We start from the raw sequence: 22010 nt of genomic DNA, 5'->3' as shown, positions 1-22010 counted from the left end.
TGAATGCAGATCTATGAATTGCAATATATCTTTCTGTAAATTTTCAGTACAATAAGAGCATTGTCAAAAGTTTCACATTTCTGCTGTTTCCATGGTAACGGCAGCCATTTTGAAAATTCCTAAGTCAAAAGTCTCATCTATACCTGCCAGTTATCAATAATATTAAGTTTCATTAAGTTTGGAGCATTTTGAAAATATTTGACATTTCTGCAGTTTCCATGGCAACGGTGGCCATTTTGGAAATTCCAACTTCAAAAGTCTCATGCAGACTTGACAGTGAACAAATATATTAAGTTTCATAAATTTTGGAGCATTTTGAAAATTTTTTGAAATTTTTGACATTTTGGCTGGTTTCTATGGTAACACAGACCGTTCCAAATTTCTAATGGCAGATACTACATTGGTACATGGGAGGGAACATACCATCAGAGTTTCAATGGATTTGACCTACCATATTAAGAAAGTAAATGCCACTTTTAGGTGTTTTTTGGACCATTTTGACCTGTTTTGCCTTGTTTCCATGGTAACACAAGACATTTTCGAAATTCCAACGCCAACTTACATATCTACCAATGTTGCTCATCGTTACTGTGAAGTTTCATTAAATTTGGAGCATTTTGATATTTTGGAAATTTTTGGTGTAGTATCCATGGCAACATAGTAATTCCAATGAATACCAAAAATCATCCAAAACAAGTATATAGTGGGCACCTACATTGTATCAAAATATAATGATTCTAAGTTAAAGCATCTCCAAATAATTCACCAAAACCAAAAAGTGGAATTTTTCACATTTGTTCCGTTTCCATGGTAACGGCAGCCATTTGTAATGGTTCTATGACCTACTGCAACCCGAAATTTTTTGTTCCTCATTATAGTTGACTATCACTAAGATTGGTTCCATTGTCTTCAAAAAATCTGCCGGACAGAAATCATTGGAAGAATAAGAATAATAACTAGAATTGCCATTGCAAGCAATAGCGGATGTCACCCTTCCCCCCATTGCCACTAAGCGGCAGCCATTTCAAAATTGTTGAACAATGAAACATATATGCATTGCAGTACATCTTTCTGTAAATTTTCAGTACATTGAAAGCATTTTAGAAAATTTCACATTTTTGCTGTTTCCATGGCAACGGCAGCCATTTTGAAAATTCCAAAGTCAAAAGTCTCATCTATACATGCAAGTTAACAATAATATTAAGTTTCATAAAGTTTGGAGGATTTTGAAAATATTTGACATTTCCGCAGTTTCCATGGCAATGGTGGCCATTTTGGAAATTCCAACTTCAAAAGTCTCATGCAGACTTGCCAGTCAACAATCCTATAAAGTTTCATCAATTTTGGAGCATTTTGAAATTTTTGAAATTTTTGACATTTTGATTGGTTCCTATGACAACAGACACTATTCCCAAAATTGAATGGCAGATACCACATAGGTACATGGGAGGGACCATACCATCAAAGTTTCAATCAATTTGACCTACCATTTTAAGAAAGTATATGCCACTTTTAGGTTTTTGGACCATTATGACCTGTTTTGCATTGTTTCCATGGTAACGGCAGACATTTTCGAAATTCCAACGCCAAATTCTTTATCTACCAATGTTGCTCATCGTTACTGAGAAGTTTTATAAAATTTGGAGCATTTCCATATTTTGGAATTTTTTGGTGCAGTATCCATGGCAACATAGTAGTTCCAATGATTGCCAAAATCATTCCAAAGCAGTATATGCCCGGCACCTACATTGTATCAAAATATAATGATTCTAAGTTAAAGCATTTCCAAATAATTCATCAAAACCAAAAACTGGAATTTTCCATTATTTTTCGGTTTCCATGGTGATGGCAGCCATTTTTTAGTTCCAAAGTTGCACTGCAACTGGAAAGTCAGGGTTCCTTGTTATAGTGCACCATCATTCAGATTAGTTCCTTTGGCTCTGAGAAAACTGCCGGACAAAACTAGGTGGAAGAATAATAATAATAATAATAATAACTAGATTTGTAATTGCTAGCAATAACGGATGGCACCCTTCCCCCATTGCCAGGTGAGCGGCAGCCATTTTGAAAATTCCAATGTCAAATAGTGCATCTACAGATGTCTAGTAACAATTTTGCAAAGTTTCATTAAGTTTGAAGCATTTTGAAATTTTGGATAATTTTGCTGTTTCCATGGTAACGGTGGCCATTTTGAAAATTCCAAACTCAAAAGTCAAGTCTACATAAGCTAGGCAACATTTGTTATAAGTTTCCTTAAATTTGAAGCATTTTGAAGTTTTTCATATTTTTGCCGTTTCCATGGTAACGGCGGCCATTTTGAATATTCCAAAGTCAAACCCCCGCTGCAATTTTTTGCCCTCCATAAACATATACCATTTAATGTCTCTAGAATAAACTTAACATTGATGTTCTGGAATGTTCTGTGATAATTCAAAGTTTTGACCTTTTTGCATTGTTTCCAAGGTAACAACAGATATTTTGGAAATTCCAACGCCAAATTCCACATCTTCCAATGTTGCTCATCGTTACTGTGAAGTTTCCTGAAGTTTGGAGCATTTTGAGAATTTCGAAATTTTTGGTGTAGTTTCCATGGCAACATTGTAGTTCCAATGATCACCAAAATCATCCAACACCTGTATATAGTGGGCACCTACATCGTATTAAAATATAATGATTCTGAGATAAAGCATATCCAAACAGTTCACCAAAACAAAAAACTGGATTTTTTCACATTTGTTCTGTTTCCATGGAAACGGTAGCCATCTTGAACCATTCCATGCTTCCTGCAACTCTGCACCTGGGGGTCCTTACTATAGTAGAGTTCCATCAACATTGGTCCATTGGATTTCGAGAAATCACCTGGACAAAATGTGTTGCAAGAAGAAAAATAATAATAACTAGAATTGCCATTGCAAGCAATAGCGGATGTCACCCTTCCCCCTATTGCCATTAAGCGGCAGCCATTTCAAACTTGTTTAATAGTAAATGCACAAATATGCATGGCTATTCATCTTTTTGTAAATTTTCAGTATATTCAGAGCATTTTAAAGTATTTCACATTTATACCGTTTCCATGGCAATGGCAGCCATTTTGAAAATTTCAAAGTCAAAAGTCTCATCTTAACTTGTCAGTTACCAATAATATCAAATTTCATTATGTTAAAACCATTTTGAGTATTTTTGACATTTTTGCAGTTTCCATGGCAACCGTGGCCATTTTGGAAATTCCAACTTCAAAAGTCATATCTAGACTTGACATTTAACAATCATATCAAGTTTCATCAATTTTGAAGAATTCTGAAATTTTTGCTCCTGTATCCATGGTAACATAGTAGTTCCAATGATTATCAAAATCATTCAAAACCTGTATATAGTGGACAACTATATTGCATAAAAATTTGATGATTTTAAGTTCAAGCATACCAAAGTTATTCACCAAACCCGGAAGTTTTTGGAGCATTTTGACCTTTTTGCATTGTTTCCATGGAAACGGCAGACATTTTGGAAATTCCAACGCCAAATTCCACATCTACCAAAGTTGCTCATCGTTATGCTAAAGTTTCTAAAAAATTGGAGCATTTCCATATTTTTGAAATTTTTGGTGTAGTTTCCATGGCAACATAGCAGTTCCAAAATGTGCCAAAATCATCCAAAACCAGTATATAGTGGGCACCTACATTGTATCAAAATCTAAAGATTTTAAGCTTAAGCATTCTCAAATAATTCAAGGAACTCCAAAATTATATTTTTTCACCATTTTTCCGTTTCCATGGTGATGGCAGCCATTTTTTAGTTCCAAAGTTGCACAGACTCTGGGGAGTCAGGGTTCCTTGTTATAGTGCACCATCATTCGGATTGGTACTTTTGGCTCTGAGAAAGCAGGCGGACAAAATTAGGTGGAAGTATAATAATAATAATAATACAGAAAAAGAAACAGAGGAAAAGCAATATGTCACCCGACATTGTCGATCGGGTGACATAACTAGATTTGCGATTGCAAGCAATAGCGGATGGCACCCTTCCCCTATTGCCAGGTGAGCGGTAGCCATGGTAACGGCGGCCATTTTGGAAATTCCAAACTCAAAAGTCAAGTCTACACTAGCTGAGCAACATTTGTTATAAGTTTCAATAAATTTGAAGCATTTTGAAGTGTTTTGTATTTTTGCTGTTTCCATGGTAACGGCGGCCATTTTGAAGATTCCAAAGTCAAACCCCCGCTGCAATTTTTTCCCTCCATAATCATATACAATCATATACCATTTAATGTCTCGAGAATAAATTAAACATTGATGTTCTAGAATGTTCTGTGAAAATTCAAAGTTTTGACCTTTTTGCATTGTTTCCATGGTAACAACAGCGATTTTGGAAATTCCAACGCCAAATTCCACATCTTCCAATGTTGCTCATCGTTACTGTGAAGTTTCATTAAGTTTGGAACATTTTGAGATTTTTGAATTTTTTGGAGTAGTTTCCATGGCAACATAGTAGTTCCAATGATCACCAAAATCATCCAACAGGTGTATATAGTGGGCACCTACATTGTATTAAACTATAATGATTCTGAGATATAGCATATCCAAACAGTTCACAAAAACAAAAAACTTAATTTTTTCACATTTGTTCCGTTTCCATGGTAACTGCGGCCATCTTGAAAATGCCATACCCCGATTGCAAATCTGCACATGCTGGTCAACATTATGGTTAAGTTCCATTAACATTGGTTCATAAAATTCCAAGATATAAGCTGGACAAAAAAAGTGGAAGAAAAAAAACTAGATTTGTAATTGCTAGCAATAACGGATGGCACCCTCGTCCCCCCATTGCCAGGCGAGCGGCAGCTATTTTTGGAAATTCCAAAATCAAAGAAGGCATCTGCCCTTGTAAGTTATCATTTTTGCAAAATTTCATTAAGTTTGAAGCATTTTGAAATTTTGGACAATGTTGCTGTTTCCATGGTAACGGCGGCCATTTTGGAAATTCCAACTTCAAAATGCAACTCCGCACATGTCAGTCACTATTCCTGTAAAGTTTCATCCAGTTTGCAGCACTTAACTTTTTTTGGAAATTTTGAACATTTGTGCTGCAACCATGGTTACAGTAGATAATTCCAAAATTCTAAAAGCGTACATCTCATTGCCACATGTCATGTTATATATCAATACAGTTTCATTGACTTTGGTGCACTACTCTCTGAGAAAATGCTGATTTTATGCGTTTTTCCATAGGGTCAATGCAAAACTTGGCCCCAGTTTCCATGACAACGGCGGCCATTTTGAACTATCCATATATTGTCTTGACATCTTGGCATACTGGAGAACATTTTCATAAAGTTTCATCCAGTTGGATGTTATAACGAAAGAGTTAGAATTTTTGATATTTTAGCTGTTTCCATGGTAACGGCAGCCATTTTGAAAATTCCAAAGTCAAACTGGAAATCAGCACATGCCAGTTAACATTCCTGTGGAGTTTCTTCCAGTTTGGACCACTTTGATTTTTTTCGCATTTGTGCTGTTTCCATGGAAACGGCGGCCATCTTTTACCATTCCATAGCAAGGTGCACAACTTCAAATGGGGGTCCTCATTATGTTATAGTTCCAACAATATTGGATCACTCAATTCTTAGAAACACGATGGACAAAATGTGTGGAAGAATAATAAAAATAACTAGATTTGTAATTGCTAGCAATAACGGATGGCACCCTTCCCCTATTGCCAGGTGAGCGGCGGCCATTTAGAAAATTCCAAACTCAAAAGTCAAGTCTACATAAGCTAGGCAACATTTGTTATAAGTTTCCTTAAATTTGAAGCATTTTGAAGTTTTTCATATTTTTGCTGTTTCCATGGTAACGGCGGCCATTTTGAATATTCCAAAGTCAAACCCCTGCTGCATTTTTTGCCCTCCATAATAATATACCATTTAATGTCTCTAGAATAAATTTAACATTGATGTTCTGGAATGTTCTGTGAAAATTCAAAGTTTTGACCTTTTTGCATTGTTTCCAAGGTAACAACAGATATTTTGGAAATTCCAACGCCAAATTCCCCATCTTCCAATGTTGCTCATCGTTACTGTGAAGTTTCCTGAAGTTTGGAGCATTTTGAGAATTTCGAAATTTTTGGTGTAGTTTCCATGGCAACATAGTAGTTCCAATGATCACCAAAATCATCCAACACCTGTATATAGTGGGCACCTGCATTGTATTAAAATATAATGATTCTGAGATAAAGCATATCCAAACAGTTCACCAAAACAAAAAACTGTTTTTTTTCACATTTGTTCTGTTTCCATGGAAACGGTAGCCATCTTGAACCATTCCATGCTTCCTGCAACTCTGCACCTGGGGGTCCTTACTATAGTAGAGTTCCATCAACATTGGTCCATTGGATTTCGAGAAATCACCTGGACAAAATTTGTTGCAAGAAAAATAATAATAACTAGATTTGCCATTGCAAGCAATAGCGGATGGCACCCTTTCCCCATTGCCAGGCGAGCGGCAGCCATTTTGAAAATTCCAAAGTCAAAGAGTGCATCTACACATACAAATTATCATTTTTGTAAAGTTTCATTAAGTTTGGAGCATTTTGATATTTTGGACATTTTTGCTGTTTCCATGGTTACGGCGGCCATTTTGAAAATTCCAAATTCAAAAGGCAACTCTGCCCATGCCAGTTACCATTTCTGTAAAGTTTCATCCAGTTTGCAGCATTTTGATTTTTTTTAAAATTTTTTGACCTTTTTGCATTGTTTCCATGGTAACGGCAGACATTTTAGAAATTCCAACGCCAAACTCCACATCTACCAATGTTGCTCATCGTTATTATGAAGTTTCAAAAAATTTGGAGCATTTTGATATTTTCGAAATTTTTGGTGTAGTTTCCATGGCAACATAGTAGTTCCAATGATTGCCAAAATCATACCAAAACCAGTATATAGTAGTCACCTACATTGCATCAAAATTTAATGATTCTAAGTTTAAGCATAACGTAATAATTCACCAAAACCAAAATCTAGATTTTTTCACAATTGTGCAGTTTCCATGGAAACGGCGGCCATTTTTTACCATTCCATAGCAAGGTGCACAACTTCACATGGGGGTCTTCATTATAGTAGAGTTCCATCAACATTGGTCCATTGCATTCCAAGAACTTGCGCGGACAAAATTTTGTTGCAAGAAAAAAAATAAAAATAATAAGAAAAAAAAGAAACGTAGAATAACAATACGTCACCCCACTTCCGTTGAGGGTGCCATAACTAGATTTGCCATTGCAAGCAATAGCGGAGGATGTCACCCCGTTCTTGACATTGTCACAGTAGCAGCAACCAGTTTGAGTGTATCAAAGTCACATGGCACGTCTAGTATACATGCCTTTGACCCCCCCCCCCCCTTTTTCTCTTCTCGTAGACTAAGAGTGATGTCTATTTATAGTTGGGGAACTCTTTAAAATCTTAAATTAGACACACGCTTGAGGAAGAAAGGTGCTGTCACGTGATACTGAAGTATATTATCGTGGAGTTAGTACATTACTATTCTTTTTAGAGGGGACCTTGGACAGAGAACATGTGTATATATTGACGGAGCGGCATACTAACTGTTCATTTTATTCTTCAATATCTCGCGTATCACACGATACAAGTATTTTATCTTGTACAATTTAATTACACGCTTATCGATTGATTTCAGCTAATGTGTATATTTTTGCAGGTGTTCGATTAACGGATGTGTACTTTAATGCAAGTGCAGAAATGTCAATTATGTGTACTCTTCATGTTTTTCTCTCTCTCTCTCTCTCTCTCTCTCTCTCTCTCTCTCTCTCTCAGTGGCGATTTTCTCTTCAGAGCACGATTTTTGTATAGAATAGAAAGAAGCACGTTAAATTATATATTCGTTTTCTTCTAGCATATTCTAGAAGATAGTCTTCATCACAGAATTTTGTCTCAAATTTTCCGAGTTTTTTTTTTTTTTTTTTTTTTTTTTTTTTTTAGGCTGTTTCCATGGCAACGGCGGCCATTTTGAAAATTTCGAAGACAGATGACAATACAATAGCATTTAAACGGGAATGAGCTTAAAATTTGTACGAAAATGTTACTTTGACGTTTTTTCCCATATGGGTCAATATTGCACTTTTAGCCTTTTCTCCATGGTAACAGCAGCAATCTCAAAAATTCCAACGGCAATGAATTCTACAGTTCATACTCTTGTTACAAAGGGGGAGTATTAGGGGTCGTATCTGTAACGGTTGATTTACTATGAATTAATTAAGGAATTATTTTCGTTTTTTTCACGTTTGCACTGTTTCCATGGCAACGATAGCCATTTTGAAAGTTTTTAAGATGGATTTCACGCTTTCGCCTGACCAGTTACAATGTCTGAAAGTTTCGTTTATTTTGGACCATTTTTCGGTTATTCACATTTTTGCCGTTTCCATGGTAACGGCGGCCATCTTGAAAATTCCAGACCCTAACTGCACATCTGCACATGGGGATTGTCATTATGGTACAGTTTTATCAATGTATGTCAAGTCATCTCCGAGAACTCGGCTGGACAAAAAGTTTGGAAGAAAAATTTGGAACAATAACAATATATCACCCCTATTTCCATAGGGGTGACATAATAATACGCAAAAGTCGATTGTTCAACAGAGAATTAAAGGTATTTTCTTTCATAAACTCAACGTAAACGATATGTGGATTGGTTGATTGATGGTTTGTGATCATGATTGATCAATCATTGATTGATTAATCATTTGATTGATTGACTGATCGACTGATTGGCAGTTTGAAAAATGGTACGGGGACTTTTTTTCGATATCTGCACTTGATTCATTACTTGTTTGATATCAAAACTTGATTGATTGATCTCTTATCATGATTTTATCACTTCAATCATGATTTGATTGATTGATCAATACTTTGTATAGCATAAATTGACACAGTTTGCATTGATTTATTCCTTTTCTGTACGTTTTCTGCTGTTCAGTGACAAATATCAGTGCACACATTTACACGTACGATTGAGAAAAATACTCTATTTTCTCTTTTCTCATTAGAAAAAATGAATGGCGAATGAGTTATTCTAACACTAGATTTGCCATTGCAAGCAATAGCTAAGGATGTCACCCCGTTCTGGACATTGTCACAGTAGCAGCAACCAGTTTGAGTGTACAAAAGTCAAATGACACGTCCAGTATACATGCCTTTGACACCCCCCCCCCCCCCCCTTTTTTTCTCTTCTCGTAGACTAAGAGTGATGTCTATATATAGTTGGGGAACTCTTTAAAATCTTAAATTAGACACACGCACGAGGTAGATAGGTGGTGTCACGTGATACTGAAGTATATTATCGTGGACTTGGAACATTACTATTCTTTTTAGAGGGGACCTTGGACAGACAACATGTGTATATATTGACGGAGCGGCATACTAACTGTTCATTTTATTCTTCAATTACTCGCGCATCACACGATACATGTATCTTATCTTGTACAATTTAATTACACGCTTATCGATTGATTTTTAGCTCATGTGTATATTGCAGCAGGTGTTTGATTAACGGATGTGTACTTTAGTGCAAGTGCAGAAATGTCACTTATGTGTACTCGTCGTGTTTCTGTCTCTCTCAGTGGCGATTCTTTCTTCAAAGCACGATTTATGTATAGAATAGAAGCACGTTAAATTGTATATTAGTTTTCTTCTAGCATATTCTAGAAGATGTTTTGCCGTACAGATTTGTATTTGATCGTATGCACATAGTCATGATTACAGAATTTTGCCTGAAAGTTGCGATTTTTTTTCTTTTTTTTTTTTTGCTGTTTCCATGACAACGACGGCCATTTTGAAAATTTCAAGGACAGATGACGTTTCAATAGCATTTTACCGGGAATGAGCTTAAAATTTGCAAGAAAATGATACTTTGACGTTTTTTCCCATATGGGTCAATATTGCACTTTTAGCCTTTTCTCCATGGTAACAGCAGCAATCTCAAAAATTCCAACGGCAATGAATTCTACAGTTCATACTCTTGTTACAAAGGGGGAGTATTAGGGGTCGTATCTGTAACGGTTGATTTACTATGAATTAATTAAGGAATTATTTTCGTTTTTTTCACGTTTGCACTGTTTCCATGGCAACGATAGCCATTTTGAAAGTTTTTAAGATGGATTTCACGCTTTCGCCTGACCAGTTACAATGTCTGAAAGTTTCGTTTATTTTGGACCATTTTTCGGTTATTCACATTTTTGCCGTTTCCATGGTAACGGCGGCCATCTTGAAAATTCCAGACCCTAACTGCACATCTGCACATGGGGATTGTCATTATGGTACAGTTTTATCAATGTATGTCAAGTCATCTCCGAGAACTCGGCTGGACAAAAAGTTTGGAAGAAAAATTTGGAACAATAACAATATATCACCCCTATTTCCATAGGGGTGACATAATAAGAAAAAAAAGAAACGTAGAATAACAATACGTCACCCCAACTCCGTTGAGGGTGCCATAATAATAGTGAAAAAGAAACAGAGGAATAGCAATATGTCACCCGACATTGTCGATCGGGTGACATAATAACAAAGAAACGGAGGAATAACAATATGTCACCCGACATTGTCGATCGGGTGACATAATAACTAGATTTGCGATTGCAAGCAATAGCGGATGGCACCCTTTCCCTATTGCCAGGTGAGCGGTAGCCATGGTAACGGCGGCCATTTTGGAAATTCCAAACTCAAAAGTCAAGTCTACATTAGCTAAGCAACATTTGTTATAAGTTTCAATAAATTTGAAGCATTTTGAAGTTTTTCGTATTTTTGCTGTTTCCATGGTAACGGCGGCCATTTTGAAAATTCCATAGTCAACCTGTTCCTGCAATTTGTTCTCACCATAATTATATACCATCATTTCACATAAAATGTCTCTGGAATAAATTTAACATAGATGTTCTGGAATGTTCTATGTTAAACATTTCGCCTGTTTCCATGGCAATGGCAGCCATTTCGGAATTTCTAAGTATTGTTGGTACCTCGGGGCCCCACCACCAACATTTACAAAAAGTTTCATAAGGTTGGCTCTTATAACGAAAGAGTTAGAATTTTTATTTTTTTTTACATTTTTTGAGTTTCCATGGTAACTGCGGCCATCTTGCACATTCCAAAGTCAGGTGCACAACTTCACATGGTGGACAACATTATATCATAGTTCCATCAAGATTGGTCCATCCAATTCCGAGAACTGTCTTGGACAAAAAGTGTGGAAGAATAAAAATAAGAAAAATAATAAGAAAAAAAAGAAACGAACAATAACAATATGTCACCCCAACTCCGTTGAGGGTGCCATAACTAGAATTGCCATTGCAAGCAATAGCGGATGTCACCCTTCCCCCAATTGCCACTAAGCGGCAGCCATTTCAAAATGGTTTAACAGTGAATGCACATATATTTATGGCAATACATCTTTCTGTAAATTTTCAGTACATTCACAGCATTTTAAAAATTTCACATTTCTGCCGTTTCCATGGCAACGGCAGCCATTTTGAAAATTTCAAAGTCAAAAGCCTCATCATTACTTGTCAGTTAACAATAATATCAAGTTTTATTAAGTTCAAAGCATTTTGAGAAATTTTGACTTTTTTGCAGTTTCCATGGCAACGGTGGCCATTTTGGAAATTCCAAAGTCAAAAGTCTCATTCTGACTCGCCAGTCAACTATCATATTAAGTTTCATCAATTTTGGAGCATTTTGAAATTTTTGAGATATTTGATCCTGTATCCATGGTAACAGAGTAGTTCCAATGATTGTCAAAATCATTCAAAACCTGTATATAGTGGATAACTATATTGTGTAAAAATTTGATGATTTTAAGTTCAAGCATACCAAAGTTATTCACCAAACCCGGAAGTTTTTGGAGCATTTTGACCTTTTTGCATTGTTTCCATGGAAACGGCAGACATTTTTGAAATTCCAACGCCAAATTCCACATCTACCAAAGTTGCTCATCGTTATGGTAAAGTTTCAAAAAATTTGGAGCATTTTCATATTTTTGAAATTTTTGGTGTAGTTTCCATGGCAACATAGTAGTTCCAATGATTGCCAAAATCATCCAAAACCAGTATATGGGTGGCACCTTCATTGTATTAAAATATGATGATTCTGAGTTTAAGCATCTCCAAATTATTCCAAAAAAACAAAAAGTGGAATTTTTCACAATTGTTCCGTTTCCATGGAAACGGCAGCCATTTTTTATGGTCTTAGACCCTACTGCAACCCGCAATTTTGTGTTCCCTATTATACTTAACTATCATTAAGATTGGTTCCATTGGCTCCGAGAAAAGTGGCGGACAAAATAGTTGGAAGAATAATAATAACTAGAATTGCCATTGCAAGCAATAGCGGATGTCACCCTTCCCCTATTGCCACTAACCGGCAGCCATTTCAAAATGGTTTAACAGTGAATGCACATATATTAATGGCAATACATCTTTCTGTAAATTTTCAGTACATTCAGAGCATTTTTAAAAAAAATCACATTTCTGCCGTTTCCATGGCAACGGCAGCCATTTTGAAAATTTCAAAGTCAAAAGTCTCATCTGTACTTGCCAGTTAACAATAATATCAAGTTTCATTAAGTTCAAAGCATTTTGAAAAATTTTGACTTTTTTGCAGTTTCCATGGCAACGGTAGCCATTTTGGAAATTCCAAAGTCAAAAGTCTCATCCAGACTTGCCAGTCAACTATCATATTAAGTTTGATCAACTTTGGAGCATTTTGAAATTTTTAAGATATTTGATCCTGTATCCATGGTAACAGAGTAGTTCCAATGATTGTCAAAATCAATCAAAACCTGTATATAGTGGATAACTATATTGTGTTAAAATTTGATGATTTTAAGTTCAAGCATACCAAAGTTATTTACCAAACCCGGAAGTTTTTGGAGCATTTTGACCTTTTTGCATTGTTTCCATGGAAACAGCAGACATTTTGGAAATTCCAACGCCAAATTCCATATCTACCAAAGTTGCTCATCGTTATGGTAAAGTTTCAAAAAATTTGGAGCATTTTCATATTTTTGAAATTTTTGGTGTAGTTTCCATGGCAACATAGTAGTTCCAATGATTGCCAAAATCATCCAAAACCAGTATATGGGTGGCACCTTCATTGTATTAAAATATGATGATTCTGAGTTTAAGCATCTCCAAATTATTCCAAAAAAAAAAAAAGTGGAATTTTTCACAATTGTTCCGTTTCCATGGAAACGGCAGCCATTTTTTATGGTCTTAGACCCTACTGCAACCCGCAATTTTGTGTTCCCTATTATACTTAACTATCATTAAGATTGGTTCCATTTTGACCTGTTTTGCATTGTTTCCATGGTAACGGCAGACATTTTCGAAATTGCAACACCAAATTCCACCTCTACTAATGTTGCTCATCATTACTGTGAAGTTTTATAAAATTTGGAGCTTTTCCATATTTTTGAAATTTTTGGTGTAGTATCCATGGCAACATAGCAGTTCCAATGATTGCCAAAATCATCCAAAACCAGTATATGCCCGGCACCTACATTGTATCAAAATATAATGATTCTAAGTTAAAGCATTTCCAAATAATTCATCAAAACCAAAAACTGGAATTTTCCATTATTTTTCGGTTTCCATGGTGATGGCAGCCATTTTTTAGTTCCAAAGTTGCACTGCAACTGGAAAGTCAGGGTTCCTTGTTATAGTGCACCATCATTTAGATTGGTTCCTTTGGCTCTGAGAAAACTGCCGGACAAAATTAGGTGGAAGAATAATAATAATAACTAGAATTGCCATTGCAAGCAATAGCGGATGTCACCCTTCCCCCAATGGCCACTAAGCGGCAGCCATTTCAAAATTGTTTAACAGTGAATGCACATATATGCATTGCAGTACATCGTTCTGTAAATTTTCAGTACATTGAGAGCATTTTAGAAAATTTCACATTTTTGCTGTTTCCATGGCAACGGCAGCCATTTTGAAAATTCCAAAGTCAAAAGTCTCATCTTTACATGCAAGTTAACAATAATATTAAGTTTCATAAAGTTTGAAGCATTTTGAAAATATTTGACATTTCTGCAGTTTCCATGGCAACGGTGGCCATTTAGGAAATTCCAACTTCAAAAGTCTCATTCAGACTTGTCAGTGTACAATCATATTAAGTTTCATCAATTTTGGAGCATTTTGAAATTTTTGAAATTTTTGACATTTGGGATGGTTCCTATGGCAACAGAGACCGTTCCCAAAATTGAATGGCATATACCACATTGGTACATGAGAGGGACCATACCATCAAAGTTTCAACCAATTTGACCTACCATTTTAAGAAAGTAAATGCCACTTAAAGGTTTTTGGACCATTTTGACCTGTTTTGCATTGTTTCCATGGTAACGGCAGACATTTTCAAAATTCCAACGCCCAATTCCACATCTTACAATGTTGCTCATCGTTACTGTGAAGTTTTATAAAATTTGGAGCATTTCCATATTTTGGAAATTTTTGGTGTAGTATCCATGGCACCATAGCAGTTCCAATGATTGCCAAAATCATCCAAAACCAGTATATGCCCGGCACCTACATTGTATCAAAATATAATGATTCTAAGTTAAAGCATTTCCAAATAATTCATCAAAACCAAAAACTGGAATTTTCCATTATTTTTCGGTTTCCATGGTGATGGCAGCCATTTTTTAGTTCCAAAGTTGCACTGCAACTGGAAAGTCAGGGTTCCTTGTTATAGTGCACCATCATTCAGATTGGTTCCTTTGGCTCTTAGAAAACTGCCGGACAAAACTAGGTGGAAGAAAAATAATAATAATAATAATAGTGAAAAAGAAACAGAGGAATAGCAATATGTCACCCGACATTGTCGATCGGGTGACATAATAATAATAACTAGATTTGTAATTGCTAGCAATAACGGATGGCACCCTCGTCCCCCCATTGCCAGGCGAGCGGCAGCTATTTTTGGAAATTCCAAAATCAAAGAAGGCATCTGCCCTTGTAAGTTATCATTTTTGCAAAATTTCATTAAGTTTGAAGCATTTTGAAATTTTGGACAATGTTGCTGTTTCCATGGTAACGGCGGCCATTTTGGAAATTCCAACTTCAAAATGCAACTCCGCACATGTCAGTCACTATTCCTGTAAAGTTTCATCCAGTTTGCAGCACTTAACTTTTTTTGGAAATTTTGAACATTTGTGCTGCAACCATGGTTACAGTAGATAATTCCAAAATTCTAAAAGCGTACATCTCATTGCCACATGTCATGTTATATATCAATACAGTTTCATTGACTTTGGTGCACTACTCTCTGAGAAAATGCTGATTTTATGCGTTTTTCCATAGGGTCAATGCAAAACTTGGCCCCAGTTTCCATGACAACGGCGGCCATTTTGAACTATCCATATATTGTCTTGACATCTTGGCATACTGGAGAACATTTTCATAAAGTTTCATCCAGTTGGATGTTATAACGAAAGAGTTAGAATTTTTGATATTTTAGCTGTTTCCATGGTAACGGCAGCCATTTTGAAAATTCCAAAGTCAAACTGGAAATCAGCACATGCCAGTTAACATTCCTGTGGAGTTTCTTCCAGTTTGGACCACTTTGATTTTTTTCGCATTTGTGCTGTTTCCATGGAAACGGCGGCCATCTTTTACCATTCCATAGCAAGGTGCACAACTTCAAATGGGGGTCCTCATTATGTTATAGTTCCAACAATATTGGATCACTCAATTCTTAGAAACACGATGGACAAAATGTGTGGAAGAATAATAAAAATAACTAGAATTGCCATTGCAAGCAATAGCGGATGTCACCCTTCCCCCTATTGCCATTAAGCGGCAGCCATTTCAAACTTGTTTAATAGTAAATGCACAAATATGCATGGCTATTCATCTTTTTGTAAATTTTCAGTATATTCAGAGCATTTTAAAGTATTTCACATTTATACCGTTTCCATGGCAATGGCAGCCATTTTGAAAATTTCAAAGTCAAAAGTCTCATCTTAACTTGTCAGTTACCAATAATATCAAATTTCATTATGTTAAAACCATTTTGAGTATTTTTGACATTTTTGCAGTTTCCATGGCAACCGTGGCCATTTTGGAAATTCCAACTTCAAAAGTCATATCTAGACTTGACATTTAACAATCATATCAAGTTTCATCAATTTTGAAGAATTCTGAAATTTTTGCTCCTGTATCCATGGTAACATAGTAGTTCCAATGATTATCAAAATCATTCAAAACCTGTATATAGTGGACAACTATATTGCATAAAAATTTGATGATTTTAAGTTCAAGCATACCAAAGTTATTCACCAAACCCGGAAGTTTTTGGAGCATTTTGACCTTTTTGCATTGTTTCCATGGAAACGGCAGACATTTTGGAAATTCCAACGCCAAATTCCACATCTACCAAAGTTGCTCATCGTTATGCTAAAGTTTCTAAAAAATTGGAGCATTTCCATATTTTTGAAATTTTTGGTGTAGTTTCCATGGCAACATAGCAGTTCCAAAATGTGCCAAAATCATCCAAAACCAGTATATAGTGGGCACCTACATTGTATCAAAATCTAAAGATTTTAAGCTTAAGCATTCTCAAATAATTCAAGGAACTCCAAAATTATATTTTTTCACCATTTTTCCGTTTCCATGGTGATGGCAGCCATTTTTTAGTTCCAAAGTTGCACAGACTCTGGGGAGTCAGGGTTCCTTGTTATAGTGCACCATCATTCGGATTGGTACTTTTGGCTCTGAGAAAGCAGGCGGACAAAATTAGGTGGAAGTATAATAATAATAATAATACAGAAAAAGAAACAGAGGAAAAGCAATATGTCACCCGACATTGTCGATCGGGTGACATAATAAGAAAAAAAAGAAACGTAGAATAACAATATGTCACCCCAACTCCGTTGAGGGTGCCATAATAATAGTGAAAAAGAAACAGAGGAATAGCAATATGTCACCCGACATTGTCGATCGGGTGACATAATAACAAAGAAACAGAGGAAAAGCAATATGTCACCCGACATTGTCGATCGGGTGACATAACAAAGAAACATAAGAAAAGCAATATGTCACCCGACATTGTCGATCGGGTGACATAATAAGAAAAAAAAAAGAAACGTACAATAACAATACGTCACCCCAACTCCGTTGAGGGTGCCATAATAAATGAATCCACAGTACGCTACATAAAAATAAATTCATGACAAAAAAAAAAACAAAGGAAGTAACTCGTTTTTATTGTTGTTCTTTATCTCAATGTTTCAGTGAGGCTTTCAACATTACCCAAACACACAAACACCTTATTGCTAATTTAAATTTCGCTTCACAGCAACTTATTAAGATGGTACCCAACACTTTCAATAAAATTAATTTGGCTCGTTTAATTTTCATAAAATTTTGTCAAAGTATTTACTCTGACACTTTAATAAAAATATAAAGATTTGAAAAATTTTGAACCAACTGTTTTGTCAGAAAAATTACGCTGGTTATATAGCAATTTGACAAACACCAGTTTTGATCATTGAGAAGCTTAATATTCCTTTTACAACACAATGTAATTACAACGTTTAGCTGACTTTACAGAGTTATCTCCCTGTAGTGATAGGTACCACCTTAAAAGCCTGACACTGGATTTAGATATTGTATACCTATTCTTTTTTCAGTTGACGTTACAACATGAGGAACTGTCCCGATTACAAGCTGAGAGAGACAGACTTCAGGATAGCACGAGGAGTCTTAGTCCTGACGACCTCTTACAGGAAGCCAGACAGGATAGAGATATGGCTTTAGAAAAGTAAGTGTAAATAAATTGATTAGTTCAACATAATAAAACCACATTGAGGTCTAGACATGTTGTCATCCTTTATTAAGATTGGAGAAAACAAAGATATTTTGGTTTTTCTTGCTCTTAACTCAATGGCTGAGTGGTTTGAGAAGTTCCTGTATAACTATAGCCTTTTAACATTGAGTTTGACTTCAAAATTATCTCACAGGCCAAAGATTATCTCTAGGCAATTCAGCTTTCTCCACAAATAAAAACTAAGCCCGATCATATATCCAATAGTGCTAAAACTGACGTTAAAAACCCACAACAAATCAATCAATCTTAATTTGCACTGTATTTATAGGGATTTGCATGAATGAAATTGGGTAAAACTGGTGTAAAATAATCTGTCTACATATATCTTATGAGTAATTTTTTTAAAGCAGCTTATATTTTTTTTGAAGTAAAACATTTTAAGTTTTAAGTCCAAAAACAATATAGATATAATTATTTATTATGCATGTACATTTCCATATTTGTATTTTTAAAAAGAGAGATAGAATTAAGTACCAAAGGGATATTCATACTTAATAGTCAAAGACAAACTGGCAACACATGAAGGCAAAAACGAAAAAAAAAATACCTAAAGACCCAACACCAGTTAATACAAAACACAACAAACAAAACTAAAGACTGAGAAAACCTAACCAAACTTAAATCAGGGGTCATTTCAAGTGCTCCTCAAGGGTTTGCGTAACCTTTTAATCTTTTAAAAGGGAATTGCTTACAAGTTTATAGAATTACATACTAACACATGTGTAATGTGTTGTTCTATGTCTAAAATTATTATACATATTCATAGCTAACATTAAATGCCCTTCTTTTTATTTATAAACAGGCAGAATAAAATGGAAGTGGAATTAGCCAAGTCAAAAATGGACATTTTATCAATGAATGAGCAACTAATGGAGGCCATCCAACAAAAAGTAGCTTTGTCACAAGAACTTGATCAATGGCAGGTAGGGTAGATAAAAACTAAGTCACAAAAAAAATTATTGATGACTTGCAAGGGAGATAGCTTAGTAAACAAAAATTGATGAATGACAGGAAGGGGAGATAAATTAGTCACAAGAACTTGATAAATGTCTAGAAGGGGAGATAACTAATGTGGCAAGAAATTGATCAATGGCTAGAAGGGAAGATAACTTTGTCACAAGAGTTTTATAACGTGCAGGTAGGGGAGATAACTTAGAAAAACTTCAATGTCTAGAATGGTAGATACTTTTGTCACAAGAACTTTATCAATGACAGTAAGTGGAGATAACTAAGAAATTGATGAATGAGAGGTAGGGGAGATAAGGTTAATAGTCACATGAACTATAGTAAGAGAGATTATTAATGATGATAATTTGATCAAATGACAAATAGGGGAGATAAATTAATTCTGAACCTAATAATTTCGTAACCTGAAATCCTGTTTCACTGTAGAATTGCTTGATTTTTTAGGTCTTCTTTTTACAGGTTGACATGCAGGATTTATTAGATTTCCAGTTCAAAGAAAGAATAAAGGAAGAATCTGTGAAAGAACAAGTTTTAGAACAGTTGAAAAAACACATTTCATTAAGAAAATCAAAGTCTACATCATTTCTTTCACGGACAAAACAGTCATAGCATCAATCACATTTAAGAATAAAAACTTTGTGATTGGCTATCAACTTTCTAAACAATGGAAATTCAACCAATGATGTGAAGCTATTTTCATTTTGGGGAATCACATTTAAGAAAAAAACATTGTGATTGGCTAACAAACATTCTAAACAATGGAAATTCAACCAATCATGTGAAGTTATTTTCATATAAGAATACAAAAATGAAATGACCCACAGTTCTTGAAATTCTGAAACAGGGAATAAGTATGACGAACTTTTCCCTCAAAGTAGATCTTTGTGGCTTAATTTCTTTAATTTAGTAAAATTTAAAAAGGGGATCAAAACATTTATAGAATAATTTCATTGAATATTTATGATATCCAGTTGCTCCTGAATTTAGGAAAAATAGGGCACATCAAGCATGAAAACTTCTTTTGATGAAACATACATATATAGGGCATATCCAAAACGTTTCATGTGCAACTGTACAAAAAAAATATCTTCCAGTTAAGTAATACTTTGGATTAATTACTTAATCATATTTTATTTGTCACGGAAAAATGTCTGTTCAGCTAATTCTGTATTAATTTTTGTTTACTATTTCCTGTTTCCTAAAAGACTTTACCCCTGTCTACCCCTTTTCCATAGTCAAGGAAACAGAAAAAAATAACAGCTGAGACATTTCTACTAACTACTGGTACCTTTGCCAAAAGTTGAATTTTACTAGTCTAGGAGTCCTGTATTCTAGTCATAAACATTGTCAATGTATGAAACCATACTCAATGTCCTTTTTCGTCAAACAGCTGTGCTTTACACTGGAAGATAGTATTCTATATATACCACAGTTACCATGGTAACGACAGATGATTTATATTCAGGTATGAACTTATAAAATTCCAAGATGTCCAACATGGTAAAAAGCTCAAGCCTTTAGTTTTGGAAATGGAAACAAATATTTTATTTGATAATTTCATAAGTTGTCTCCCATTATTTAAAGATAAAGAGAAAAAAATGTCTTCTAGATATCAGAAAACAACCAAAGGAGGTTACTTTTTACAATTTTTTTATTATGAAAATAAGGATTCATAATTGAAGAAAAATATTGTCTTTCATAATGCATAATCAGATATGAATTGAGGTGGTACCCAACACTTTTGACTAAAACTAATTTGGCTCATTTAATTTATATAGAATTTTGACAAAATATTTACTTTGACCATTAAAAAAAAAAAAAAAATTAAAAAAAAATTAAACCAATTAATTTTACAGAAACATTTTATTGGATATATAGCAGTTTGACAAACACTAAATTTTATCATTGAGAAGCTTTATATTTCCTTAACAATACAACATAATTAAAACGTTTAGCTGATTTTACAGAGTTATTTCCCTGTAGTGTTAGGTACCACCTTAATAAGTGTAAATAAGAGGAAGATTGGTAATACCTTGTTATGATGCCAAAACTAATACCAGTGTAAATCTCTGCTTTCCTGTTGTAAGGGGAGATAACTAAACATTATGATATATTATACTGCTTTGAGAATTACTCGGGTATATATGTAAAATGTGCAATGTTTGTAATATTGACAAAACCGTGTAAAGTTTTTAAGTTGGATTTTACTCGTTCTAAAAATATTTTTATTAGATACAAGTAAGGTGTAGTTGAGACTTAATTTGTCCATATTTTGGTGAAGTAGAATAGAAAAGATTTAGATTAGGTCTAAAAAATAAAAAAAAAGATTCAAATGTAAAAAAAATCCCTTGATTTAAAGAAATTGTAAGTAAACATGATGAGACTTTACATGGTTTTATTAATAGCTTTATACATGAGTATAAATCATGTTTTTTAATGGTGCTTAGAGCAATTTCTTGCTTACGATGTATATTCCTGTTCTATTTATTTTTCCTTCTTGTTGACATAATAAAGTTATTGACAGAGATTGGATGAAGATATTTCTTGTATTGTGTATTTCTGTGTTTAAAAATTTTTGAATTAGAAGTTAAAAGTTTCCATAGGGTACCTGTTTATGTCACAAGGTCAGGTTTAGAAAATGGCTTAGACATGTCACCATAGCAAACTTAACAGTTCTAAACTGATCTGATTCTAGGTTTTTAATACATGTAGTTTTAAAGGTCATAATGTCTTTTTACAAGATACCAGGTTGCTTAGTTGCCAGCCAAACCTCTAATGTCCTAGGAGGAATGGACCGTTTTGGGGCCACAATTATCATTGAGTTTGATACCCTAGTCAAAACATTATTGTCTGCTGCTCCTTACAAGTAACAAATGTAAAATGAAATGAATAATAAAATGAAAATATAAATGTAAAAAAAATAGAGATACAGGGAAGAAAAAATGAATGAATACATACATACATACATCATTGAAAAAAAGTTATAATGGCTTATGGTAAATTCTTAATCCTCCATTTCCTCATAATATAAAAAAACGAAGAAAAATGAAGAAGAAAAAAATGATATGAAAAAAAAAAAATAAATAACAGAAACAAGAGAGAAATAAAATAGGATGAGAATTAAAATAGTGAGTTGCAAAAAACAGGAAAATATCTTCTT

At 34.6% G+C, this 22010-nt stretch overlaps 1 protein-coding gene across 6 annotated transcripts in view; it reads left to right on the top strand.

Annotated features, from left to right (window-relative positions):
- Positions 1 to 21724, top strand: part of LOC139527034 (BICD family-like cargo adapter 1) — a 48919-nt gene extending 27195 nt beyond the window's left edge. For 3 of the 6 annotated variants that reach the window (XM_071322282.1, XM_071322283.1, XM_071322281.1), the window contains exons 10-12: positions 17688 to 17818; positions 18687 to 18807; positions 19295 to 21724. In XM_071322282.1, the coding sequence (XP_071178383.1) occupies positions 17688 to 17818; positions 18687 to 18807; positions 19295 to 19459 (417 nt within the window). In that variant the 3' untranslated portion in view covers positions 19460 to 21724. Of the gene's footprint in view, positions 1 to 17687; positions 17823 to 18686; positions 18808 to 19294 lie in introns of those variants that run through there. The other 3 variants (XM_071322286.1, XM_071322284.1, XM_071322287.1) reach the window with 2 other exon arrangements.
- The last annotated feature ends 286 nt before the right edge of the window (positions 21725 to 22010 follow it).

The sequence above is a fragment of the Mytilus edulis genome, chromosome 6 (assembly GCF_963676685.1).
Source record: "Mytilus edulis chromosome 6, xbMytEdul2.2, whole genome shotgun sequence".
Classification (NCBI taxonomy): domain Eukaryota; kingdom Metazoa; phylum Mollusca; class Bivalvia; order Mytilida; family Mytilidae; genus Mytilus; species Mytilus edulis.
The sequence above is the reverse complement of the archived record's forward strand: the minus strand, read 5'-3'. Positions and strand labels throughout refer to the sequence as shown.